The sequence below is a fragment of the Daphnia pulex genome, chromosome 3 (assembly GCF_021134715.1).
Source record: "Daphnia pulex isolate KAP4 chromosome 3, ASM2113471v1".
Lineage (NCBI taxonomy): Eukaryota > Metazoa > Arthropoda > Branchiopoda > Diplostraca > Daphniidae > Daphnia > Daphnia pulex.
In genome coordinates, this window is record NC_060019.1 from 12,804,804 (window position 1) to 12,826,561 (window position 21,758).

Consider the following 21,758-nt stretch of genomic DNA (forward strand, 5'->3'; position numbering starts at 1 on the left):
GTTTTCCCAAATCTTTCACGTCAACTCCCCAATTAAAAAAGACGTAGTAGAATCTCTCTCTTTCTTTTATATATAATGCTGAGCTGTGAGCCACACCGCAACCGCGCCAGAACAAAAGGGGTTTCCAGGCTTCGTGCCAAGAAACTGCAAGACGAAATTACCGGGCAGAATGCGCTCGATGCGTACACGAAGGAATTATTTTTTTTTTGCCTTTTTCATTTTTTGAATTCTTTTTTGGATGAATATTTCGCCCGTGTATTTCTCTTGTGTTCGTGTGTGTGTATTTCTCTTACCCCTTATTATTTTTGAACATTCTTCCTTTATTTTGATGCAAAGAAGAAGAAAAAAAAACGATTTTTTAACGAAGAGACGGCGAGAATGGGGACGCTGTTCCGCATACTGAAATATTTGACTGTTGCCACTGCGAAAGAAGAAAAAGAAAACGACGACGACTACATTGACAAGAATGAAAGAGAAGGAGAGAGAAATAATTACAAATAAAAAGACGAAGGAAATAACGAGATTATCTCTGGTGTTGTGTTGAGCTGATTATTTGTTTTTCTTTTTTCCAAGCGTGGCCTTTCACTTCGCCCCGTTTGTTTGTTTTTTTTTCTTTTCTTATTTAGCGGGAGCTGATGGCTGGCCAGTCGGTTGAATAATTTAGCGGTTAGTGTAGTCTACTCTACATACATTCTATTATACAGGTTTATATTTCATCACACTGGTTGTCTGGCCGACTCTGTTGGCAGCTCGCATCCTGTTTCTAGATACAAAGGAAGAAGAAGAAGAAGAAGTAGCTTAAAAGGAAACCGGTTTTGCTAGGAAAAAAACCTCACACTCCATGACGACCGAAATCGTGCTGATGCGCTGGACCATCAATTTTGCTTTGTTGGCTGAGAAGAAGAAAACGGGAATACTCGAGAAGAAAAAATTGAGAAAACTGTGCGGTTTCTGCTGGACAACTTCTTCCTCTTTTCCATTTTTGTGATTTTTCTATTTTTTGTTTTTCCGTGGAGAACTCGGTCAACTTACCCGTTCTTGTTCCCGGACCGTATCCCAGTCATTTCCAAGCATTTAGTGTCAGTTATTATTAGGCTAGTTGAAAGGTTCCTCTTGCGTGTACACACACACATTTGTTGTGTACCGCACAAAGAGAGACACAAAACTCGGTCAAATGTGACGTACACCAGTGACGGTCGTTTCAAGAGGGCGACGTTCAAAAACAAAAAGCTAATAATTCGAGTAACTTTTGGTCTCTAGCTATTTAGCTGCTTTTGTTTAAAAAAAAAAAGAAATAAAGAGTCCCCATCTCGTCTGTTGTACATCTCCCAAGTCGACAGCTCATTAGCCGTCGGGGGGGAAACTGGTGGGACCGCCAGGCATAATGGATCGGTAAAGTCTCTCAGTCGGTTCTCTTTTTTCTCTTTTCTATTCTATCTATATCTATTCCTACACCCACTACACTATTGGTAGTGGGGGGGAGGAGGTCCTGTAGGAGCCGACGACCATTGCCCCGCACAGCAGCTCGGCAAAGAAACATTCTTTGAATAATGCACAGTAACATGTGTCAGAGCGACGACTTCGTGACAGTCAACGATATATCCCGTCGGGGTAATCGATCGAACATCATCTGTCACGACGCCATGCCAGTCGGGAGCAAAAGAGAGAGAGAGACTCTCCAACAGCGCTCCTGCTGGTCTGCATGTTCGACTTTGTATGTGCATATACTATACAGACATTGAGGCGCGGAGAGTTGGAGAGACTATAAGGAGCAGCACTGCGGCAATATGACAGCATGCAGGGCGCTCTTTGTATGGCCCTCGACATTTATTACACGACAGCCAAAGTTTTCTTCGACCCGTTTTTTTTGCCAACTGTCGTGTTCACGCGGATCGATTGAACCCGAGTTCTCCTCCCCCCAGTATTTTTTTTTATTCCGCCTTCTCGCGCTTTGCATGTTACGTACGGTTCATTAGAATGCGTACGGCTAGAGAGCCTTTTAGAGCGAGCGGATAAAGTCAAAACAAATAGAGTCAGTCGCGGGCCTCCTCCTGACTGCTGGCTCCTGGCAAGCGAGACAATAGCCAGGCCAGGCCGGCCCCCCTGTGATATGCAGTTTGGTGACTCTGTGTCTTGTATATATGTGAGCCAGCCTACTATTTTCTATTTCAACAGTTCAGACACACACACACTCACATGCAGCCAGAAATCCAATTACGTTGGGATGGAGAAACCCCCGCGTTATATATTCTCCTAGCTCCTAGCTGCTGCTCGTCCCTTTATTTCTCTCCATCACTTTGTTTGTGTCGTTTCTTTTTTTATTTTAGATTTCTTTCCAACCTGAGACTTTGAGATTCTCTGGGTGAGCTTTTCTCATTCTTTTTTTCTTTACTTACGGAGCTCCTCCTCGTCAGAAAAGGGAAGGAACTGATGTACTGGAAAATAACAAACAATCGCTGTTGTATATACACAACACAGAGGCCCAGGTAAGAAGAGAGAGAGGAGGGAGAGACAAACAAATAAGAAGAGGAGAAAAACGAAATAGGTAACAGCATCTCCCCTCTCTCTCATAATATTGCTCGGAGAAGAGAAGAAGACAGAGTCTGAGGAACTTTGATCCTGCTCACGTATTTACCTTTCGAACCAAAAAGGCCGGAGATATTTATACAATCCTCCCCTTTTTCTTCGTTTCTTTTCTTCAATATTGTTAAAATGCGTTACATGTATATTTCCCTTTTGATTCGTCGTTCTAAATCTCCCTTGCCTGCCCAATGCTCTTGGTGGGTTGGAATCGGTGTGTAATGCAATCTCCTGCGATGTCGATCAAAATAAGTCGCCGAGGGACGAACCTTGGGCTTAAAATGAAGAAGAGAAGAGAACGCAATGCGTAATCAAAAACGCTGAATTTCCGTCCCATTCCGAAAATTCCTATTTTTCACTAGCTCTAATCTCCAGGGGGGGGGGGGGGGGTGGGAGGGAGGCAATGATTGAATGAAGGATTGTTATAAGAACTGGGAAGCGATGAATACTCATCGATCGTGACCTCCACAAGAATAACTAATCCCCCGTCGTTGTTCTTTTGTATATTATTTCTCTCTTCATTCTTTTCTTTCGCCAACGGTATTTTTCTCCCTTAGTAAAAAAGAAATAATAATAAACACACTGTTGCCAAATGCGATCGCTAGATGGCGCCACCGTCAGCTGTCAACGCTTCGGCGCCGACCCAGCCCCCCACAGACACACACAGTGTATTCTGAACTAGCGTCGTTCCCATCATTCGTTCAGTCTAGACCGTGCAGTCACTTGGGTCACATACACACACACACGACGACGACGGGAAATCAGTTTTTTTTTGTTCGTTCGTGTCTAGTGCTAGCTGAGAGTCACACACTCTGAACGTCTGTGTGTGTGTGTGTATAATATACGTGCTAGTGTGTAGCAGAGTGTGTTTGAGATATTTCGAATGGTTTCCAACACACACACACACACACACTGGAAACAAGTTTGAGGCCGTTCACAAACTTTGTTGGTTGAAAAGTTCCTTCATTTTCGACGCTAATCAAAAAATATTTCTGTCGGTGCTATTTCTCGTTGATTTTCTTCGACTTGTTCTCTGTGTCGTGTGTTCATCATATCCTTACTCGAGTTACTTTTTTTGATCGACAAAAGTTTCATTGGAGAAAGGAATTGCCTAACAATCACCGTTTGAAAATCGCCAGGATTATATTTTTGTGCTTGCGACTCTTCAACGTTTCAACAGGTGAGAGCGTCGATCACGTGGCGTTGAATATTCGTTTCTTCTTTTCTTTCTTTTTTGTGTTTGGTGGAAGCTTATTTTCTTTGTGTGTATGGCTGACTGGCTGCTGCTGTTGTCTGGGCTTTGCCTTGTTGTTCCGGTCTCTTGCACAAAGAGATTCGACGAAGGGCCAACACAACGAGTATCCAACATTTTCGACCGCTGTTGCATTTAGTTGCTCTCCCCCCCTCTCGATCGTTTCCTCTCTGGGGTTTTTTCCTCTACCAAAGAGGCCAGGTGTGTCGTTTTCCAGGTGGGAAGAAACCCCTCTTCTTTTCCCCCCCCGATTCCAAGTGTTACGTAAATCGAATAACATTCCCTTTAATAGGAAAATGAGATTTCAGTTCCCCGTGTGGGAGCAATTCCAACGGTTCCATCCATTTCCAAACTCAATGGCATCGATACGAACCGATTGTTACACATATATTTCCTTTTCTCGTCTCTTTTTCTTTTCTTTTTTTGAGTTCTAAATGTTTGTAATTTAAAGCTTTTTAAAAAAGGATTCAGATTGCAAACCCCCTTCTTTTTTGGGGGAGTAAAAGACCGGACACAACTGCAAAATGATATCCGATGCCTCGTTTCAACCCACTTTCAATTCTCTTTTTTTTTCTTATTCTCTTCTTACACTCGGTAAAACTGCCCCCCCTTTTTAACGAAATACTTTTAAAGCAAAGCAAATTCTGTAATAATTTTTAAGGGGGGAAAATGGCGGCTCTGGTTTGTTCGTCTGCGTTCCTGGTTAAAAAAAAAGAAGAGAAAAAATTGAACACACCTAGATTTTTTGGACGTTACACACAGCTAGAGAGAAAAAACAACTCTGCGGTGCCTATTTTTTTTCTCTTGTCGGGAAATGTTGTTGATGTTGTTGTTGTTGGGCAGGATAGGAAAAAAAAATCCAGGGCGTGCGGTGATCAGCTAACCATGTCTCCTTAAAACTGAAAATTTTTTTGGGTACAAAAAACAGAGAGAATAGGACTGTCAGTTACAGACACACACACACATGTGGAAGACCGGAAAAGAGAAAGGACCACGGGGGGGGGTTCCAAAATCAGAAGAACTGGTCATTAAAAAAAGGAATAATCTAGGCTATGAGAGGAAATGAGAGGGCCAACAAAGAGCGTTTATAGAATAAACAGACGATCTAAAGGGAGCCACTTGACAGCCAACTGGGATATCCCGAACGTATATCAGCTGTTAGAGACACGATCATTTTTTGTTGGGGGGGTTGTTGTTGTTGTTTGTGTCTGTCTTTTGTATATTTCTTCTCGATCGTTTGAAAAGTTGAGTGACCTGAAAGAAACTTTTGGGAGGCAGCAGCAGCAGAAGGGAATGGAGCCATTCGTTATATACGCACGGGGTTCTGTCACTGAACTTACGGTACATAACGAAAAAATAGACGAAGAAGAAGAAGAGGAGGAAAAGACCCCGAAGCGCCTACAACCTCTTGATCCCGACGTCGTTGTTGAATGTTGATGCCGCCTCTTTTTTCTTCTTCTTCTCCCTCCCAAGTCTTTTTTTTTTCTTTCGGGTAAAACTCCCCGAGGGCGTGTTTTGAACGCACACACACGTATATATCGTGTGTGTGCGTATGTACTGCCGCCGTGTGCCCGCCCGCAAAAGTCGATATGCATTATCGAACGCCAGCCTTTTTTGGGTTGTGCCTATCTCCTCTTTTGCTATTATTATTATCACCCCCTTAAGTCTTTCAACCCCCCCCCCCCTCTCTCTCTATTCGTATCTTTTATTTCATTTCAAAGGAATTAAACGAGGAGCCAAAGATCAAAATGTTGAGAGAAGAAACCAAAAAGATGATTGTGTCTTATAGCCCTCTGGGCTATAATGGAACCTCTCGGTGTCTTGGGGGTTGGTGGGAAAAGAAACAACAACAACAACACGGAGCAAAGAAGAAAGAAAAGAAACAAATTATGGATGCGCCGGAATCGTGATAGACTTTTCGAGACGCTAGAGTACTACTACACCGTATTATCATTATTATTATTATTATCATCATCATCATGATGGTCGTAGGCCCAAGTCGTTTCTTCTTCTGTTGGTGGAGACGAGAATTTTACAGGGTCACAGAACCGGATTTTCACAGTAGCCCTTTTTTTACTCTTAACAGCTATCCTTGTAGAGTGCAGATTACGCCGGATGCGATTCGATTTTCTTTTTCGGATGCAGCTAGAGCCCCGCAAGAAAAACGAAAGAGGAAGAAGAAGAAAAAAGAGCTGTAGGAGGGAATCTTTATAGGCGGCTTAACTGGATCCTTGTGCACACCAAGGGAGGATGAAGATGAAGAAGAAAATAAAAAGAAATTTTTTTTTTCGGGGGGGCTTTTTTCTTCCATCTCCGTTTGAAGAATAGGATGGAAAATTTTTACCATTGGCCTCGTCGTGATTTAGCCTTCTTCGTCCGGGGCGTGACTAATGAGCCGCAATTTGCTCTAGCCAGCCTTTTTTTTCTCTCTTGATTCCTTCTTTCTTCCTCCCTTCGTCTTCCGTCACACTCGGATAGAGCCCCTCAACTATACTACGACTACTACCAAGTTACTCTATTCCCCACTACACCGGTTTTATCTGCCCCTTTTTCTCTCTCTCTGTGAAAAAGTCAGTCTTCCTCTTCCACCGTGGCAGTCGGGAGAAAAACCAACCTTGATTCGGTTTACTTGTTCCCGGAGTCTCTCCCACGAGTCTCAGCAGCTTGGGCTCTCACTTGACTGTCAAGGCCCAGCTCACAATCCAATGCCAATCCAATTGGAGGCGAAAGATATCGGCAACTGTGAGAAAATGAGCTTCCCCCCCAAACATAAAAGGAGAACCAGCGGCAAATAAAGAGGGAAAACAAATAAAAAGAAAAATCAATGCCATCACCACAGCTACCACCACGTCCATCTGACGCAACCGTTGCGATAGTTATTATTCTTTTTATATACAACACTCAAGGTAAATAGAGAGAAAGAGAGAGAGAGACGAGACAATATAATGTATCGTTTCTCTTAACTAAAAGTCGATACAGTTGAACGGCCGCTCGCCAGAGAAGACGAGAGAGTCTTACGGTTTTTAAACACGTCCTTAATGAGTCATAACGGGGACGCGGTTGAACGAATCGCTCGCTCTTTTGGGTCCCTCTATTTTTATGATTTCTGTCGTTAGTTTGTCGACAGTCTTTTTTTTTCTTCTCTCTTCTTCTCTCCTCTTCTTCTTCGTCCATCGCATCCACATTGCGGCAATCTGTTTAGGGGCGGAGACCCAAAACATTGACGACCTCAATTGCTAAACTGGGCGGTTTATTTTCTATTCTTTTCCCTCCTGAATGGCTGAAATTCAAAAAAAAAAAAAAAGGCAACTTTTTGCGTGTGTTTAGATTTGATTTTAACAATCTGGCCACTGACCTGAAAAGAATTTAAAAATAAAAATTTCAGAAAAATTCTAAACTTTTACTTTTTGTTTTGTTGATGATTGGTTGTCCACAGGTTGACCGCGGCCGTCGGTTTGTTCAGGTCGACTTCCTCTTCTCTTTTGGAGTTGGCATCCGCTTCCCGCCATCCGGTCGCTCCGCAACCGGATATGAAGAGGAAAGAAGAGGGAGATAGTGAAAAAGCCATAAACAAACGTTGAAAGAAGGAAAGAAGAAAGAAAATAGGGGACTCTGGATCAAACAGACAACAACAACAACAACATCACGTGACGAGTGAAGAGATGATGGTTCAATCCATCTCTTGTTTCCAGCTCTAAAAAACTAAACAACACGAACAACTTTTCCCGAAAAACAAGAAACAAGAGAGGACGGATTAAACAACAACAACCCCCTAAAAGTTGCTGTTGTTGTCCTTTTTCCAAACGACTAATACAACAACTGGTCGGGAGACGTGAGAGAGTGAGAGGTTCAGTGGGGCCATCTCCCAGAATAGCGACCAACGCCCCTTAACGTGTTTGAAAGGAGGGAGGAGGGACCGGACGGACTGGTTTTTTCTTCTTCCTTTTTTTTGTTAAAAAATAAAAAGGGAGTTGGTGTGCCGGGATCCCTGGATCGTTGGTTCATCCGTCCGGATACCTAAAATAACCTTCTCTCCTCTTCTTCGGCTACCTCCTCGTTTGTGTGTGTGTGTGTCGTGTGGGTTTGTGTGTGTGTGTGAGCTGATTCGTTCGTGCGTGTACCATGAAGGAGCTCGTCTTTTCCAGCAACTATCCGGGTTAGAGTTGCCCGTCCCGTCAGTGGCCCACCATCCCATCACCATCCGCCATGGAATTGAAAGTTTGGGTGGAGGGTATCCAGCGGGTCGTCTGTGGCGTATGCGACCGGACAACTTGCCAAGTTTGTCGTCTCTTCTTTTGATTTTTATTTCTAAAATTCTTTTCGTCCTTGTTGTGTCTGAAAATGTTTTCAGGGTTCTAATTTTCGCTGGAATTTCTGTCGACTTTGGCTTTTTTCAGGATGTCGTCTATGCGCTGGCACATGCGACGGGCAAGACGGGCCGCTTCACGCTCATCGAGCGCTGGCGCAGCAACGAGAGGCTCCTGGCACCCCACGAACACCCCCTCAAGGTGATTCATCTGTCACTCTCTATATGAAAATCTCTTTATAACAGACACACACACACCCATCCGGTTGTGGCCGGGTCGTCGCAGTCGAATGAATGACAGGGCGGCCCTACCAGCAAAGCAGCAGCAGCAGCCGCAAGCGGACACAATTTCCATAGAGCGACAGCAGCAAGGAGCATCAGCTCTTGTCTCGTAGCCAACAGGGACTCGATCCTCCTCCTCATCGTTGTCGTCCCATTCCGCATTTGAGTTGGCCCCTTTTGTTGTGTGTGTGTCAGGAATTTGAGAGCCGAGCGATTCTATTGCGTCCGTCCCATCAGAATAGTTGCCGGGGTGATGAATACGACGTGTCCCCTCCTCGCCAAAATGGAAATAGAAAAAAAAAAAGTCGACCCGAAAAATCAAATGCGATCCATCATAGAGGGCCGGAATTTCGACTCCTCTTCACTCCTCCCTTTTCCTCTCTCTCTCACCCGAAAAAACCCCGGATCCAACCAAACGGAAGAGAGCGGTCCCGGAATGCCCAAGGAACCGACTCCATCCGCCCTTTCTCTCTACTCTTAGCTGCGACTCTACTACTGACTGTTGTATTCTCAAGTACACGAACAAACAGACAGACAGACGCTATCCGACATTTGGAGATAGATATAACACGCGCTGCGTTACAGCAGGAGCAGAGGCGAAACATAAAATAATAAAAAGAAGAAGAAGAAAAAGGAGCGGGATCGTCAGCTGTTTTTTTCCCGTTTTCTTTTGTATGAGGAGCACAAGTTGAAGGGTTTTATTGCATGCGCTGAAGCGTCGCAACTGTCTTCACCACTCCAAGTGGATCTTGTCCTCCCAATCTCGGCCCCGCCAATCGCGCCCCAACCATATCGCCCAGTCTCTCTCTAGTAGAATAGTAGAAAAATGTTCCGGGGCTCTACTGTTGCGACTAACAAACATGTTCTCGATTACGATCGCAATAGCAGCCGGATGAAATACGAAAAAGAAAAACATTTCTTCCGCCCGTTCTTTTTTTATTTTTACTTTTTTTCTTGACGCGTCGCCATGACAACTGAGAGGACCTCTCACTCCTTCTCGCACAATATCGATCATTTTCCCTCCTTTTTTTGTCGATTTTCATTTATTTTGACACTTTTTTTTTCTATTTTCTTGTGTGTCGCCTCCCTTTTGACAGGTGCTGATGAAATGGGGAGAGTATTCTTCGGATGTCCATTTCATACTCCAGCGGACGGCCCTCGACGCCACGACGGCCAATAGGAACGCCATGCAGCCGAATAACAAGAGCTCAAGGCCGACCAAGACGTCAGTCGATCCGCTCCACGGGTTCACTCCGCCACTGACTTCGCCGTCTTCTCACGGCCAGCACCAGCAGCCGCAGTCCCAGCCAGGAGCGTCTGCAACGGCGACGCCGTCACCGTCCAAGGATTTGAAGAAATCGCTGACGTTCAGCGGCGGCGTCGGCTCGCCGGTGGCGGCCGGCGATCGCTCACGGCTCCCGCTCAACGTTGGCGTCGTCCGCGGGGTGCCCAAACGTCCCGACAATAACGGCGAATTGAACGATCACATCGTCGGTCAAAACGGACGCTCGGAATGGACCGATAAATCCGCCTACGCCTCCCGGACGGCCAGTCCTCCTCCGCCGTCGCATCCGCATCCGCAAGTTCCTCATGTTCCAGCCTCTTGTTCGTCTCATTACCAGGATAAGAATCAATCGCCGTCATCCAATGACGGCGCACAGCTGGTCTATCCCAGATATGATCCTCCGCTATACGGACGAGTTCGGCTTCCGGCCGGATCCAACGGCTCATCCAATGACGCCCATTATTCAAGTCCGCCACCTCCTCCTCTTTCCTCGCACTATCAACAACAACAACAAGATTCTCCGCCGCAGAGCGATTCAGTCAGATTCCCGCCGCCTTACCGGAATCCACCGCCGCCTTTCGCCGGTGAGTGTTGTCTTACACAACACATTCCGCATTTATTTATTGATATAAAAATAAAAAACAAGAAATCACGCCAAAACTGGCGCTCATTCTTTGGTGGTGAGCGCAATACGAGGAAAAAACTCTGCTGGTTTGGCATAGTTAAATATTTCATGATTTCTTGTTTGTTTTGATTGAGAAAAAACTGGCGTCGTCGTCGGTTGCCTCATGGGGGATCGTTTTTGAGGTGAAGGCGAATCTGCGTCGTCGTCGTCGTCGTCGGGGCTCGTGAATTTTTCACGAGATGCGGTCGACGAGAGGAGAATTCGGTGGCGACGTTACTTGTGTGTCGAAAGCCACTATGGAATCAATAATTTAAGCCACTTATGAAGGCCCACGGCTGCTGACTCGTTGACGCATCCTTCCCCGCCCGTCGCGACGTGATGGGAATCGGAATTTGCGCCCCAAAAAGAAAAAGCGGACGAATCTTGAACGATTTCTTGAACCATTTTTTCACGTTGCCTATTTTTTTCTCTTCTCTTTTTTTTGATTAGGAGGTTCGAGACAGCCACCCCCGCCCCCGTATAGGGAACCGCCACGTCCGTCCCCCTTGGGAGGAGGAGGAGGCAGAGGTTCGTCGCCGTATCGGTCCAGTCCAGCACCGGCAGCCAACGCCATGACGCCGTCACCCGGTCGCAGTACGTCGACACCCCCTCGGCCGTCGCCCGTCCGCTATGACACCAATGTCCAGCCAAATGACGACTCGGTCCCAGCATTCGATGGCAGGGACGACCCATCACGACGGTCCAGGCGCAACCTCAGACTGGTAAATAAACCGAACAGCTTTTTGGGGGTTTATTTCTTCTTTTTTTCCTGTCTTGTAACAACAAATTAAGCGGAAGAAAAATTGGGAGTCGAGCCCGTTTTTTGGGGTGTAGTAAATCAATTATGGCTCGAGGATAGATTCATTTGTCAGCAAGGGAACGAGTTTGGCAGCTTGTTTCTTTCCTTATCGCCCGTTTTTGGGTGGTTCTGAACGAGTCGCCCATATTTCTTGTTGTTGCCTCGATCGAGTTTTTATTATAGCTGTAATCCGAGAGAGAAGGAGCGATAGGAGCGATAACGATTTGGAATGCTTTGATTTATTTGACGCTATATAACCCAAACAAAAACAGGATTTGAGTGGTGGGAACGCGCCGCGAACGCCGAGTCCGCCGTCGGATCCGCAGCAAGCGCAGCTCATCCAGCGGGTGAACCGGCAGCGAGGTGCGCTGGATGAGCAGCAGGAGAAATTGATCCAACTAGAGCAGGAGCTGCTCGGCTGGGAGGAGCAGCTGCATCGGCGACTGGACGACGAGCGCCAACAACTCAATCGGGAACTGACTCAACTCGAGGATCGATGCCGTCAGCAAGAAAATCAAGTATATATACTGCATGGGATGGATGTCATCATTCATATCGATTCAACAAGTCTTGACTGCAATTTTTCCTTTTTTCTCTGTTTCTTTCCTGGAAACTCCAAAGTTATCAGATCTTTACGACGTTGAAGTCGAATGGGAACAAGTTTGTCGGGAAGGACAGGACCTGACGGAAGAGTTGGCTCGATTGCAGACTGACGTGTCGTCGCTGGATTCGCAAGTCAACGCCTGCGAGCCTACACTTCGGTATGAATATAGAGTTACCAAAGCAGAAATCAGCATGAAATGCCATGATAAAAAAAAAAAAAACTTTTTTTTCCGGTTGAAACTTGATTCCTGCTATAACGATCAAACATTTATTCACGTTGCGTTTTTCTTTTCTGTTTTTTTTCTCTGTGCGTGACACGCACAGACTTTTGAGGGCGGACGTCAGCGAAGCCGAGGAAAGTCTGGTGAAGGAACTCGAGTCGGAATTGGCCCGCGTCCGAGCCGATCTCGATTCGGCCGGCCAGGAGGAGCACGATTTGAACCAAGAGGATCAAACCACTGCCGAAGAAGTGGCCCAATCGGAATCTCACGTTCGGTCACTTCGCTCGCAAATGGATCAGCTGACGCAGGAGATCAAACAGGCCAATCTCCAGTCGCTGAGCATCGCCCCGGCCGACGACTTGAAAATCCTCTTGGAAGGTAACATGACACGACGATCGTATTAAAAACTCTCTTTTGTCAAAACGGAGCGCAGCAGTCCAAACTAAACTATTGAATTCAATCACATTCGCTCCGCTTAATGAACTTGATGGACTTGACTGTATCATAAAGTTAGCCAAAGGCCTTGGTTAGTCGTACAGCGTATACAGTATATTGCGGAAAGGGGGAGAGACTTTGTAAGAGTTGGCTCTGTTGTCCCCCTTTTCTCTTATCTTATTGGGGCTAATAAGTTGCGTGTCTAAAGTCCCTTAGCTTCATTCAGTGATGGGGGCCGAGTGCAGCGCCGCACCTAAGCCCCTTCTCTCCCTCGCCGTCGTTCCCTTTGACGTCGTAATAACTCAGGGAGACTTGAAAGAGTCAAAGCAATAAGAGGCAAAGCCGACTTGACGATCGTTTAAAAGGTTTGATATAGAATCGAGATAAATGAATGATTACATCGCTCAACTTGTGTAGTAGTTGGTTGGGTGGTGTTCCCTCTCGCTGGTAATCCTCTCACTGTCATTATTGATCATTTTCTTTAGCTCTTCTTTTTGATTGCACACACGAGCGCGTGGCCATTTATTACCAAGATTATTACGGTTATTTGTGATGATGTCTTCATCTTTCTTTCTCTTTTTTTGGGGGGTGGAATTTGATTACAGGCCACAACAAGACGGGCCACAGTCGGCGTATGCTGGGATCGCCGCGGCAGCTGGAGAATCCCGTCCCTACCAATAAGAACCCGCACGGAGTCTGGGTTTGATGATTGAAAGACATCTCACGTAACTGTATCTCCCTTTTCTCCCCTCTCGTTATCGTTTCTTTTTCTTTTTTTCCGCATTCTTCTTTTTTGTCTTTTTGAACAGAAGACAAAAAACACACACACACAAATCTCAGATTTATTTGATTCTTTTCCCTTCTTCACTACCCAAACAGAACTGTGTACAGGACGATGAAATATTTTTTTTTTCTTTTGGGGGCTTTAGAGAGAGAGAGAAACACTATAGTTGAGGTCGTCGCTAGCCGCGCTTGAATTGATTACATAACGACCGAGGCTTTATAAATTCTCTTTTTCGTTTTTTCACAGTCAATTTTGTTGTTTTTCTCTTCTCGTGAATTTTCCTTTTTTTTGTTTTCTCTCCCCAGCACCATATCGTTGCTCTGTGCCTTTCATTTCTCTCTACTTTAATACCAGAAAAAAAGCAAAAAAACATTTAGTGTGTCGCCATTTTCATTGTGTAACGTTGTTGATGTTTTTTGTCGTGTGTCTCTCTCTCGAGTTTGTACTGTGTCTAGCCTATTTGTTTTTTCTCTCTTTCTTTCTCTCCGTGTGTGTATGTACGTGTGTGCGTGTGTACAGTGTTGAAGCCAAAGATTCCTGCGCTACGATTCTCCCACCTTCTGATGGCCCCGCGTTGCGCGTTTCCTCCTCTCGTCAGTAGCCGGAAATGGTATTATTATTATTTTGCTCTGCACAGTACAAACACAAGAAAAAGTTAAAGAGAAAAACAACAACCTCCCCCCCCCCCTCTCCTTTAATCAGAAAATTGTCCCGTCTTACTCTCTTACCGTCCCCATTTTTTCTTTTTTCTTCGGATGTCTCACCAGTGACTTGACTGATAACAAAAAAAGAGAAAAGAGCCAAAAAAAAAAAAAGACTTTAGTGTCTTTTTTTTTCCTGTCATTTTTCTTTTTGTGTTTTCCTTTTTGGACAAAAATTCCTGTTTCTTCTCTTCGGTGTGTACCACATTGTCTTTACTAACTGACGACGTCAAAAGAGACAAAAAAGACGACATTGTTGAATCAAATAGACAGCACAGTATTTCATTCGATTATAGTTGCTTTCGGTTTAGTAGTTTTGTAGTAGTTAGTGTATACGTACAACAAACATTAAGGTCTAGTTTAAGACACACACAAACAATAACGCACAGTCAGGAATGGGATTTCCGATTTTCTTCTTTTTCTTCTTCTTGTTGATTGACTCTCGGATGATTTTGGCATTTCTTTTTTCTTTTTAACTTAATAAATCGTCTATATCGGAACGGGCGAGTGGGCGGAATGCCGCCGGAGCAGTCGAGTTGCCGGGCTGAACAAAAGTCGATTGCGGCATCATCATCATCATCATCGAGTTTAGTTGTTGTTGTTGTTGGTTAAACTGCGGTTGCTGCTGTTGTTGGCTTTGTGGAATCAGCGGCGTGGCCATCATTCTCATTTGAGACTGTTGAATTGGCACAGCAGTGGGCAGAGCAGCAGCTGCCGGACTCTGGCCCCACGAAGGCGGAGCGAACGGTTGACTTGTCGGAGTAGCAGCAGGACTCCATTGATTAGCCGGTCGGATGGCTCCCATTCCTCCCATGGCACTCAAATTGGAGTGAATCATGGAACTAACTGGATCTTTGTTGACTCCTCCTCTGCCTGCTGCTGCTGCTGCTGTCGCGTTGGCTCGTTGCGTCCCGTTAATGTTGTTATTATTCCAGGTTGGCGGCGTGTTGTTTGGCGCTGGTCGTAATGACATCATGTTCGACGTCGCCGGTTTAGCAGCAGCAGCGGCCGCCGTAGCGGGACCGGAATCGATACGGCTGTTTGTAATAACATTACTAGTCATCGATGGAGTAGTGGCAGTCTGAGTAGACGACGCCACGGTCGTTTGTTTGCTCGTTGTTGTTGCCTCGCTCTGAGAGGTCGATAACTGGGCGAATAAAGCATCGATTTGTTGCGACACGACGCTGGAAGAAGAAGAGTTGTGGGTCCCGGATGAACTCTGTTGGGCTGAGCCTCCTCCGCCGCCCGTCGCCGAATTTCTCGATGACGAATCGCCCAGCGACAAATTCCCAAGAGCCGAGCGCTGTTCGTCTTGCAGGGCGGCCACGCTCTCCAATTTCGTCTTCTGCTCCTCTTCCACTTTGGCCAGCATCTCTTTGACCATGGCGACGAGTGCCCGGAATTGAGTCAACGACAGTCCCGGTTCGACTAGCAGCGGGAAGAGAAAGGGAACAATTTGCGTGGCAATGACTTCTTTCGGTATTCCCAGTCGCGGGTGTTCCAGGGCGATTTTATACACCCCCAGAATGGCCATGACGACGGCCGGGTCCCTGGACGGGATGGCGGGCAGCATGGGCAGAATGTCGTCCAACACCAGCCACTTGTCGACATTGTCCAGCAGTTTGCCGATACAAATGAGGCAGTTGACGCGGACAGAGAGCTGGCCAGAAGGCAGAAGGCAGAGTTTCTTGATGCGTGGCATCAGCGCGTTTTTCATGGCCGGGTAGTCGATGAGCGAGGCGAAACTGGGGATCACGCTTAAACACAGCTCCTGGATCTGTGGAGCCGCCTCGGCCTCCAGGGCCCGGTAAATCATGGGCAGCACGTCGGATTTGACATCGTCTGCTGGCGTTTTCTGCAGAAGCAACTCCATTCGCTGCATGAAGATGAGCAAGATCTGGACAGGCTCCTGAATTTTCATGACGGGTCTCAGGTGCGGCAAAATGTGGGCCACGTAGTTCTCCTTGCTGGCCTCTTGTGCGATGTGAAGTGCACACGGCAAAATGAAGGGGACCATTGAGGGGTTCACAAACTCTTTGGCCAGACAGGGCATCACACGGTGCAGGCACACACGCTCCGGAAGTCGTGGCAGAATCTGCGGCAAGCCTTTGAAAAACTGAACAAGAAATTAATTGTTGGTGGTTAAGGCAGTAACATTTTGAATTGTAATTGTACTTGGGATTTCTGGAGATTATCCCATTGGAAGAGTGAATCGAGATAGTTGAGTGTTTTCACTCCAACGTCATCAAACCAGCTGATTTTGACCAACTGGTGGGCGTCCAGCCTTTGTTCCGGCGTGGGATGCAGGAGGGAGCGAACGTGATCCACCAATTCTGGCGGTACGCCCTCCATTCTTTGCAATGTCTGCGTGTGCGAAGCGGCATGTCGGTAAAAGCTCTCCACGTCACCGTCCATCTGCCACGGACTTTTGCCGTTCTGGTAGATGCTGACAATGAGGCAACCGAGCGAATACATGTCGACAGATGCTCCGCAACCGATCGTATTGGCTCCATTGCCGTGCCTTCGATGATTACGACCCAGTTCGGGGGCCAAATAATCCAGATTCGACTGCGATACCGGAGATAGTTCAGGGTCCGGCTCCCTTACTGGCCACAGTTTGCTGGTTGTATCTTGACTCGATGTGCAAAAGTCAAAACCAAAAATTTTGAAGGCTCCTGAAATAGAAAAATAAGGGATATTTTTGTCTAGTCATTTGAATCTTTTTTAAGAAAAATAGTGATATCACCTTGTTGGTTAATAACGATGGATTCAGGACATATGTTACAGTGCAAGAGTTTGACATCATTGTGAAGAAATATAAGCCCCTCGATAAGTTGCTGGAGACCATATTTGATTTCCACTTCAAAAAGCTTGTAATCTCTCAACTGCTGAGGCAATGGGCTGACATTTTCATGACATCCAAGAACATTGGCCAGGGAAGCAAAGACCGGCTCTGTAGCAAACGCCAAGCTTTCTCTGCTCTCTTCCACGGGATGCTGCACTGTGAGAATCTGGGGATGTCTAAGGCGGGTCAGCTGTGCTACACCCCTGCGAAGCACTTCGACTAATTGATCCTTGTCCTTTTTGGAATATTTTTCCAATAATTTCTTTTCCAACACAAAAATGGATGCTTCTTGCTTGGTCGATTTCTTGTAACCGCTAAATATTTTCCACAAAAGATCGGGACCAGCAGATCCAATCAGTTTGCCTACTTCGTATTCCCTTGTCACGGGATTGCCGGGCAAAACACCAGAGAGCTGAGAGACAGTCGTGCTCACGGTCGATTTTAATTTGTTGAGCATATCCATGATGTAAAAATGTAGTAGTAATGTAAATAAACGACTATTTCTCAGCTGCAACTCTTGGTAAGTGATCTGTCACTTTTTTTTTCTTTTTATTATTGCCAAATATTCCGGTTCCCCACCTAGCGGTAAAATAAGAAAGCTGCTGTTGAAATTCTTAGAATTCTGCCGGATGGCGGCGCTAATTGGTAGACGTAAAACAAACAAGAAAAGAAAAGCAATTTCTGCACGTGCCGGCACAGACTCTTAAATAACGGCGAGAGGTGGGGAGATGAAAAAGTGTCCCATCCCTCGTGTTTCAAGCATAGATAAAAATCTATTTCTTCATTTGTTCATTCAAACCTCTTCACTTCGGCAGCACAGTTTAATCATCCCGTCCTCGTTTCGAAGGTAAATTGATATGCATAATCTTGTTCAAATTGCTGTGGGTTTCTATTTTTGAATTCGTCTTCTTTCACTCCTTCTTTCTGGTGATTAGTCTGTAATTTGTCGTTCCCTTTACCCCCCACTTTTTTCAAATATCGACAGTGTGTGTGAATCGCTCGGGACACGTGAAGTTGGCTCGTGCCACCATCTTTCTTTACAAATAGTCATTTGCAATCGGATTAACTAGTGTTTGGATTTCTATTGTTGCATTCTTTAATGTATGGTCCTTGCTTATTCTACTATCGTTTGTTAGATTTAGAAATTTTTGAAATCGGCCATAGCCACCAGCCCTACAACAAAGTTCGTTTTGCAAAACCACGCGTTGTGCCCTTGGGTCAAATTAGTGATCAGTTTTTGGATCCATAACTTGAAATTACTCGGGTATTTGTCGAGGTGTGGTAATGTCTAGACTTAAAGGGTAGGGTGATGTCTCGATTTTGTCAGTTGGATTTCATGTCTGGGTGCCAACTCACACGTGTTGGTGAATCACAAGTTTCAACCGTTGTTTTTCTTTTCCAGGACCCACATTACCAACATATCAATGATTGAGATGATGCAAATCTCGTCTATTACGGAGAATAGTTTGATACCGATCGGTTCTACCCGGACGGGTGGTGGCTGGTCTGGTGGCAGCAAGAATGGCCGAGGTTCACGACATCGTGGAAAGAGCAAGTTGATGGAACAAATTGATTTGTTCCTGGAAGGCATGGGTCTTTATCGCAAACAAACTGCCAGAGACGCCACATGCCTTTTCCGCGCCGTTTCGGAACAGGTTTTTTACAGCCAATGTTTTCATTACTCTGTCCGGCTTTCGTGCATTCACTTTATGGAGCGAAACCGTAACCTTTTTCCGGAGAAAATTGACGGAGAAAAGTTCGAAGACCACGCGAGGCGTATGAGGAGTCCGCGTGAGTGGGGAGGCCATTGGGAAATGCAAGCCATGGCTATCCTTTACAAGTAATAACACAGCATACAGTTATTTTTGTAGACAGTTTTGTTATTTTAATGTTTTTCTTCTAATGTTTCCAGGAAAGACTTCATTATCTTTAATGACATAAATACCGCCCCAGTACAAGTGACAGACAATAACTTTCCTGATAAAATATTGCTGTGCCGTATTGGACCGAACCATTTTGACTCGGTCTTCGCCAAGGCATTCATAGATAATACAGCCGTCTGTCAAGGTGCCACCACAAACTTTTAAATTATTATATTGTGCTCTGTTAACTCAAGTTCTCTTTTTTTGGTGTGCAGGTTTAATTTATGAGCTACTATACGGCCAAGTCTTCGGTATGGAAGACATTGACACAGCGGTACAGGTGATGCTCTACGAGGGCAAACAATCCAAGGAACATTTTGAGGCAAGTTATCAAAGCCACTCTTATTACTTGCACAAACTTTGTTTTATAATTAATGTAATGTAGGTTTCCACTTCGTTGCGAGAAAATCAAGCGCGACCTAATAGCGTCATCAATGTTTTGGTGAAGGGTGGTACACCGTTTCCCTACAAGGTGGCTAAAGCTTTAGATCCGCGAATGTATCGCAACGTAGAATATGACTTATGGAATGACGAACGCAAAGGTGAATTCCCACACTTGTATTCTATTTGGACTTGTGACTTATTTCTAACGTCATTTAACAGAGTTGAAAAAGAATAATATTTTCCACAACGAGATTTTACAAATTGGTTCCAAGTGTATGGTGACAATCAATGACAATCCCAATCACCAGTACCCGGCCTATATCCAGGACATGCAGCCTGACAAGGGGCCCGTCACGGTGTTCGTCGAAGTATTGGGAGAAATGTAAGTTTCACTAAATGTTTTTCTCTTCATATATCAATTTTTTAAAACTCCACTTTCTTCTAGGTGTACTGTTCCTTATGACAACATTGAACCTATTGTGCTGCCATTAGCAAAGACCCGTTGTTTGTTTATAAACGGGACGCAGCTACACACACAGACTACTCAGTCTGTTCGCTTCCGCAGATTTAAACCAGGACGTATTGGTGAAAAAAATAGTACTTTGCGTGAAATCACCGACAAGATTCAAAGCTCACTGCCGAAAATTCAATCTGCCATGGATTTCAACAACAATCAAGCGGTAATTACTTTGAAAACTAGAAATGTTGCACGATAATGAATTTTTATGTTTTTGTAATTTAAGATTAATCAAACTGTCGTGTTATGGAGTCACAATGGCAACAACAATTCTAACAGCAATAGCAATTCCGGAACCAATTCTCCAGAATCCTTTGGCAGCCGAGAGACACACTGCTCGATGGATTCTACTGAAACGTCACATTCAGTAAATGGTCCACCACAAGTTGAATCTCCGTACTATGTAGTGTCTCCGCCTTCGCAACCTCAACAATGGGGAATGTATCAGCCCATTCCTCCTTGTCCACCTCCGCAAATTTCGTATGCACAGCAAGCACAACAACAGCATCAGCAACAGGCGGTGCAGATGCCGACTCCTTTGTACGTGACATTCTCTGATGGAACCACAATGCTCGTACCTCATCGAATTCACGATGCTTCCCAGCAGCAACAACAACAACAAACTCCTCCAAGTAAAACGACGGTTAAATTCCTTTTTCTAATTATTTTGACTAATTTTTGTTTCTCACTAACAGTGATGTACCATTACGATCCTTCTGGTATTCCACCAACTGCGTCCTTTCCTCCACAGTTTGGAATGGTGGGCGAAAACATTGACCAACAACTGGAGAATGTTGGTATGAATTTAGAACAGCAGCTTGTTCTCCATCAAGAAGATGGCTATGGTTCGTCGTTACCTTCGCTTATGCAAATTCCGACTGGCTCCCTTGGGTACTGGCCAGCGGAGCAACAGCAAATCCCACACCATCTTTTACCAACTGGCTTCTGTCCTCCGCCACCACCACCACCTCACCATCACATGCAGCAACAACAGTGTGCTAACCCGCCGGTAATTAATGCCGGAGAAATGACTCCAATGACTGTCTTTTTCTCATCTCCTTTCCCTTATTAGCTGAGTAATTAATTTTCTATCCGATTTCGACGAATAGCAGTGTTTTCCATACGCGTGCGTACCATATCATTGCGAGTAATGAAATTTCTTCTAGGGACTATTGAACCCATCCACTATTATACAAAAGAAAAAATAAACCCTATCTTATGTTTAGGGTTATATCAAGTATCATTTAACCGTTTCTACGTTTTGTTAAGAAGAAAAAACAAAGTGAATATCTACTTTTCTGTTTTCGCCCATTCGTATTTAGATGCAATACAAACACCATACAATTTATAATTCAACTTGTTTTGTTTCCATTTGAGTAACAATATTCTTAATCACCATAATCCAGCTGGCACATTCAGATGTGTAATCTACGGCCAGAGCAACTCTGACATTTTCAGCTTTGGTGAATTCTCTTTTCTCCAAAGATGTACACATTGTTTCTAATCTTTGACGAATATCCAGATTCAATTTTCCGTCTTTCCAGTTAGAAAACAAATGCTGCAGGCGCTTGTTGAAATCTTCTTGCTTTTCTGATTCAACATAATTTGTCAGACTGTCAACTAGAATTCTGGAAACTGTTGCCAAACTTGATTCAAGCTGCTCCCTGGTCTCCATCATAGGTGTTCCACTTGGTTTTTCACTTGGTAATAAGACAGAAGTTGATTGTGGGGATGTTGTTAAGTTAACTGCCGGTGGAGGTAGACCAATGGGTGGAAGAGATGTTGCTGGATTTTGGGATGTTGTAGACCCACCACTCAGAGGAAATGCAACCCTTTTATTCAGTAAAGTTTTTCTGGCAGTATTCACATTCTCTTCAGACTTGGCATCACCTTGCTGGTAAGAAAAAACGGGAGGATCGTTCCAAGCACGATCATGATTTCCTTGTATAACAAATTTGAAAGTTCAATTTTCTCTCTAAAAGATGTACAGTAAAAAAATCAAAATACCTGGACGAAAGGCCATTATTTTTTATAAGGAGCTGAAAACTTTCAAGTCAGTTAAACTGGAATGGCTGATTGAATTCAGCTAGTTCCTAGCTGATTGTTTTTTTAGTTTTTTTTTAGAAACGTCACTTTTCTCTTTTCGCCACACGTCACGTCGCTTTGTTAAATTGTTTT

The 21,758-nt window shown here is 44.9% G+C and overlaps 4 protein-coding genes across 5 annotated transcripts; 2 read left to right on the plus strand and 2 right to left on the minus strand.

Annotated features, from left to right (window-relative positions):
• Positions 1–3,188: 3,188 nt before the first annotated feature.
• On the plus strand, positions 3,189–14,202 carry LOC124191123 (ras association domain-containing protein 8-like). Its single transcript, XM_046584136.1, has 9 exons — positions 3,189–3,760; positions 7,269–8,110; positions 8,230–8,340; positions 9,518–10,289; positions 10,820–11,091; positions 11,441–11,686; positions 11,790–11,929; positions 12,096–12,370; positions 13,033–14,202. Exons 2-9 carry the CDS (start codon positions 8,039–8,041, stop codon positions 13,131–13,133), a joined length of 1,989 nt encoding a protein of 662 aa, XP_046440092.1. The 5' UTR covers positions 3,189–3,760; positions 7,269–8,038; the 3' UTR covers positions 13,134–14,202.
• LOC124191120 (SCY1-like protein 2) lies at positions 14,179–17,331 on the minus strand. The gene is made up of 3 exons (XM_046584133.1): positions 16,659–17,331; positions 16,088–16,587; positions 14,179–16,028 (listed from the first exon to the last, which is right to left on the minus strand). Exons 1-3 carry the CDS (start codon positions 17,218–17,220, stop codon positions 14,385–14,387), a joined length of 2,706 nt encoding a protein of 901 aa, XP_046440089.1. The 5' UTR covers positions 17,221–17,331; the 3' UTR covers positions 14,179–14,384.
• Positions 17,332–17,420: 89 nt separating this feature from the next.
• LOC124191122 lies at positions 17,421–20,931 on the plus strand. 2 transcript variants are annotated; one of them, XM_046584134.1, is made up of 9 exons: positions 17,421–17,604; positions 18,160–18,597; positions 18,670–18,824; positions 18,895–19,001; positions 19,065–19,221; positions 19,283–19,445; positions 19,509–19,743; positions 19,807–20,212; positions 20,276–20,931. In XM_046584134.1, exons 1-9 carry the CDS (start codon positions 17,486–17,488, stop codon positions 20,650–20,652), a joined length of 2,157 nt encoding a protein of 718 aa, XP_046440090.1. In that variant the 5' UTR covers positions 17,421–17,485; the 3' UTR covers positions 20,653–20,931. The 2 variants fall into 2 exon arrangements, with proteins under 2 accessions (XP_046440090.1, XP_046440091.1); XM_046584135.1 differs by lacking the exon at positions 17,421–17,604 and adding an exon at positions 17,706–18,058.
• Positions 20,875–21,755, minus strand: LOC124191125 (steroid receptor RNA activator 1-like). Its single transcript, XM_046584139.1, has 2 exons — positions 21,588–21,755; positions 20,875–21,521 (listed from the first exon to the last, which is right to left on the minus strand). Exons 1-2 carry the CDS (start codon positions 21,601–21,603, stop codon positions 20,926–20,928), a joined length of 612 nt encoding a protein of 203 aa, XP_046440095.1. The 5' UTR covers positions 21,604–21,755; the 3' UTR covers positions 20,875–20,925.
• Between the last annotated feature and the right edge of the window lie 3 nt (positions 21,756–21,758).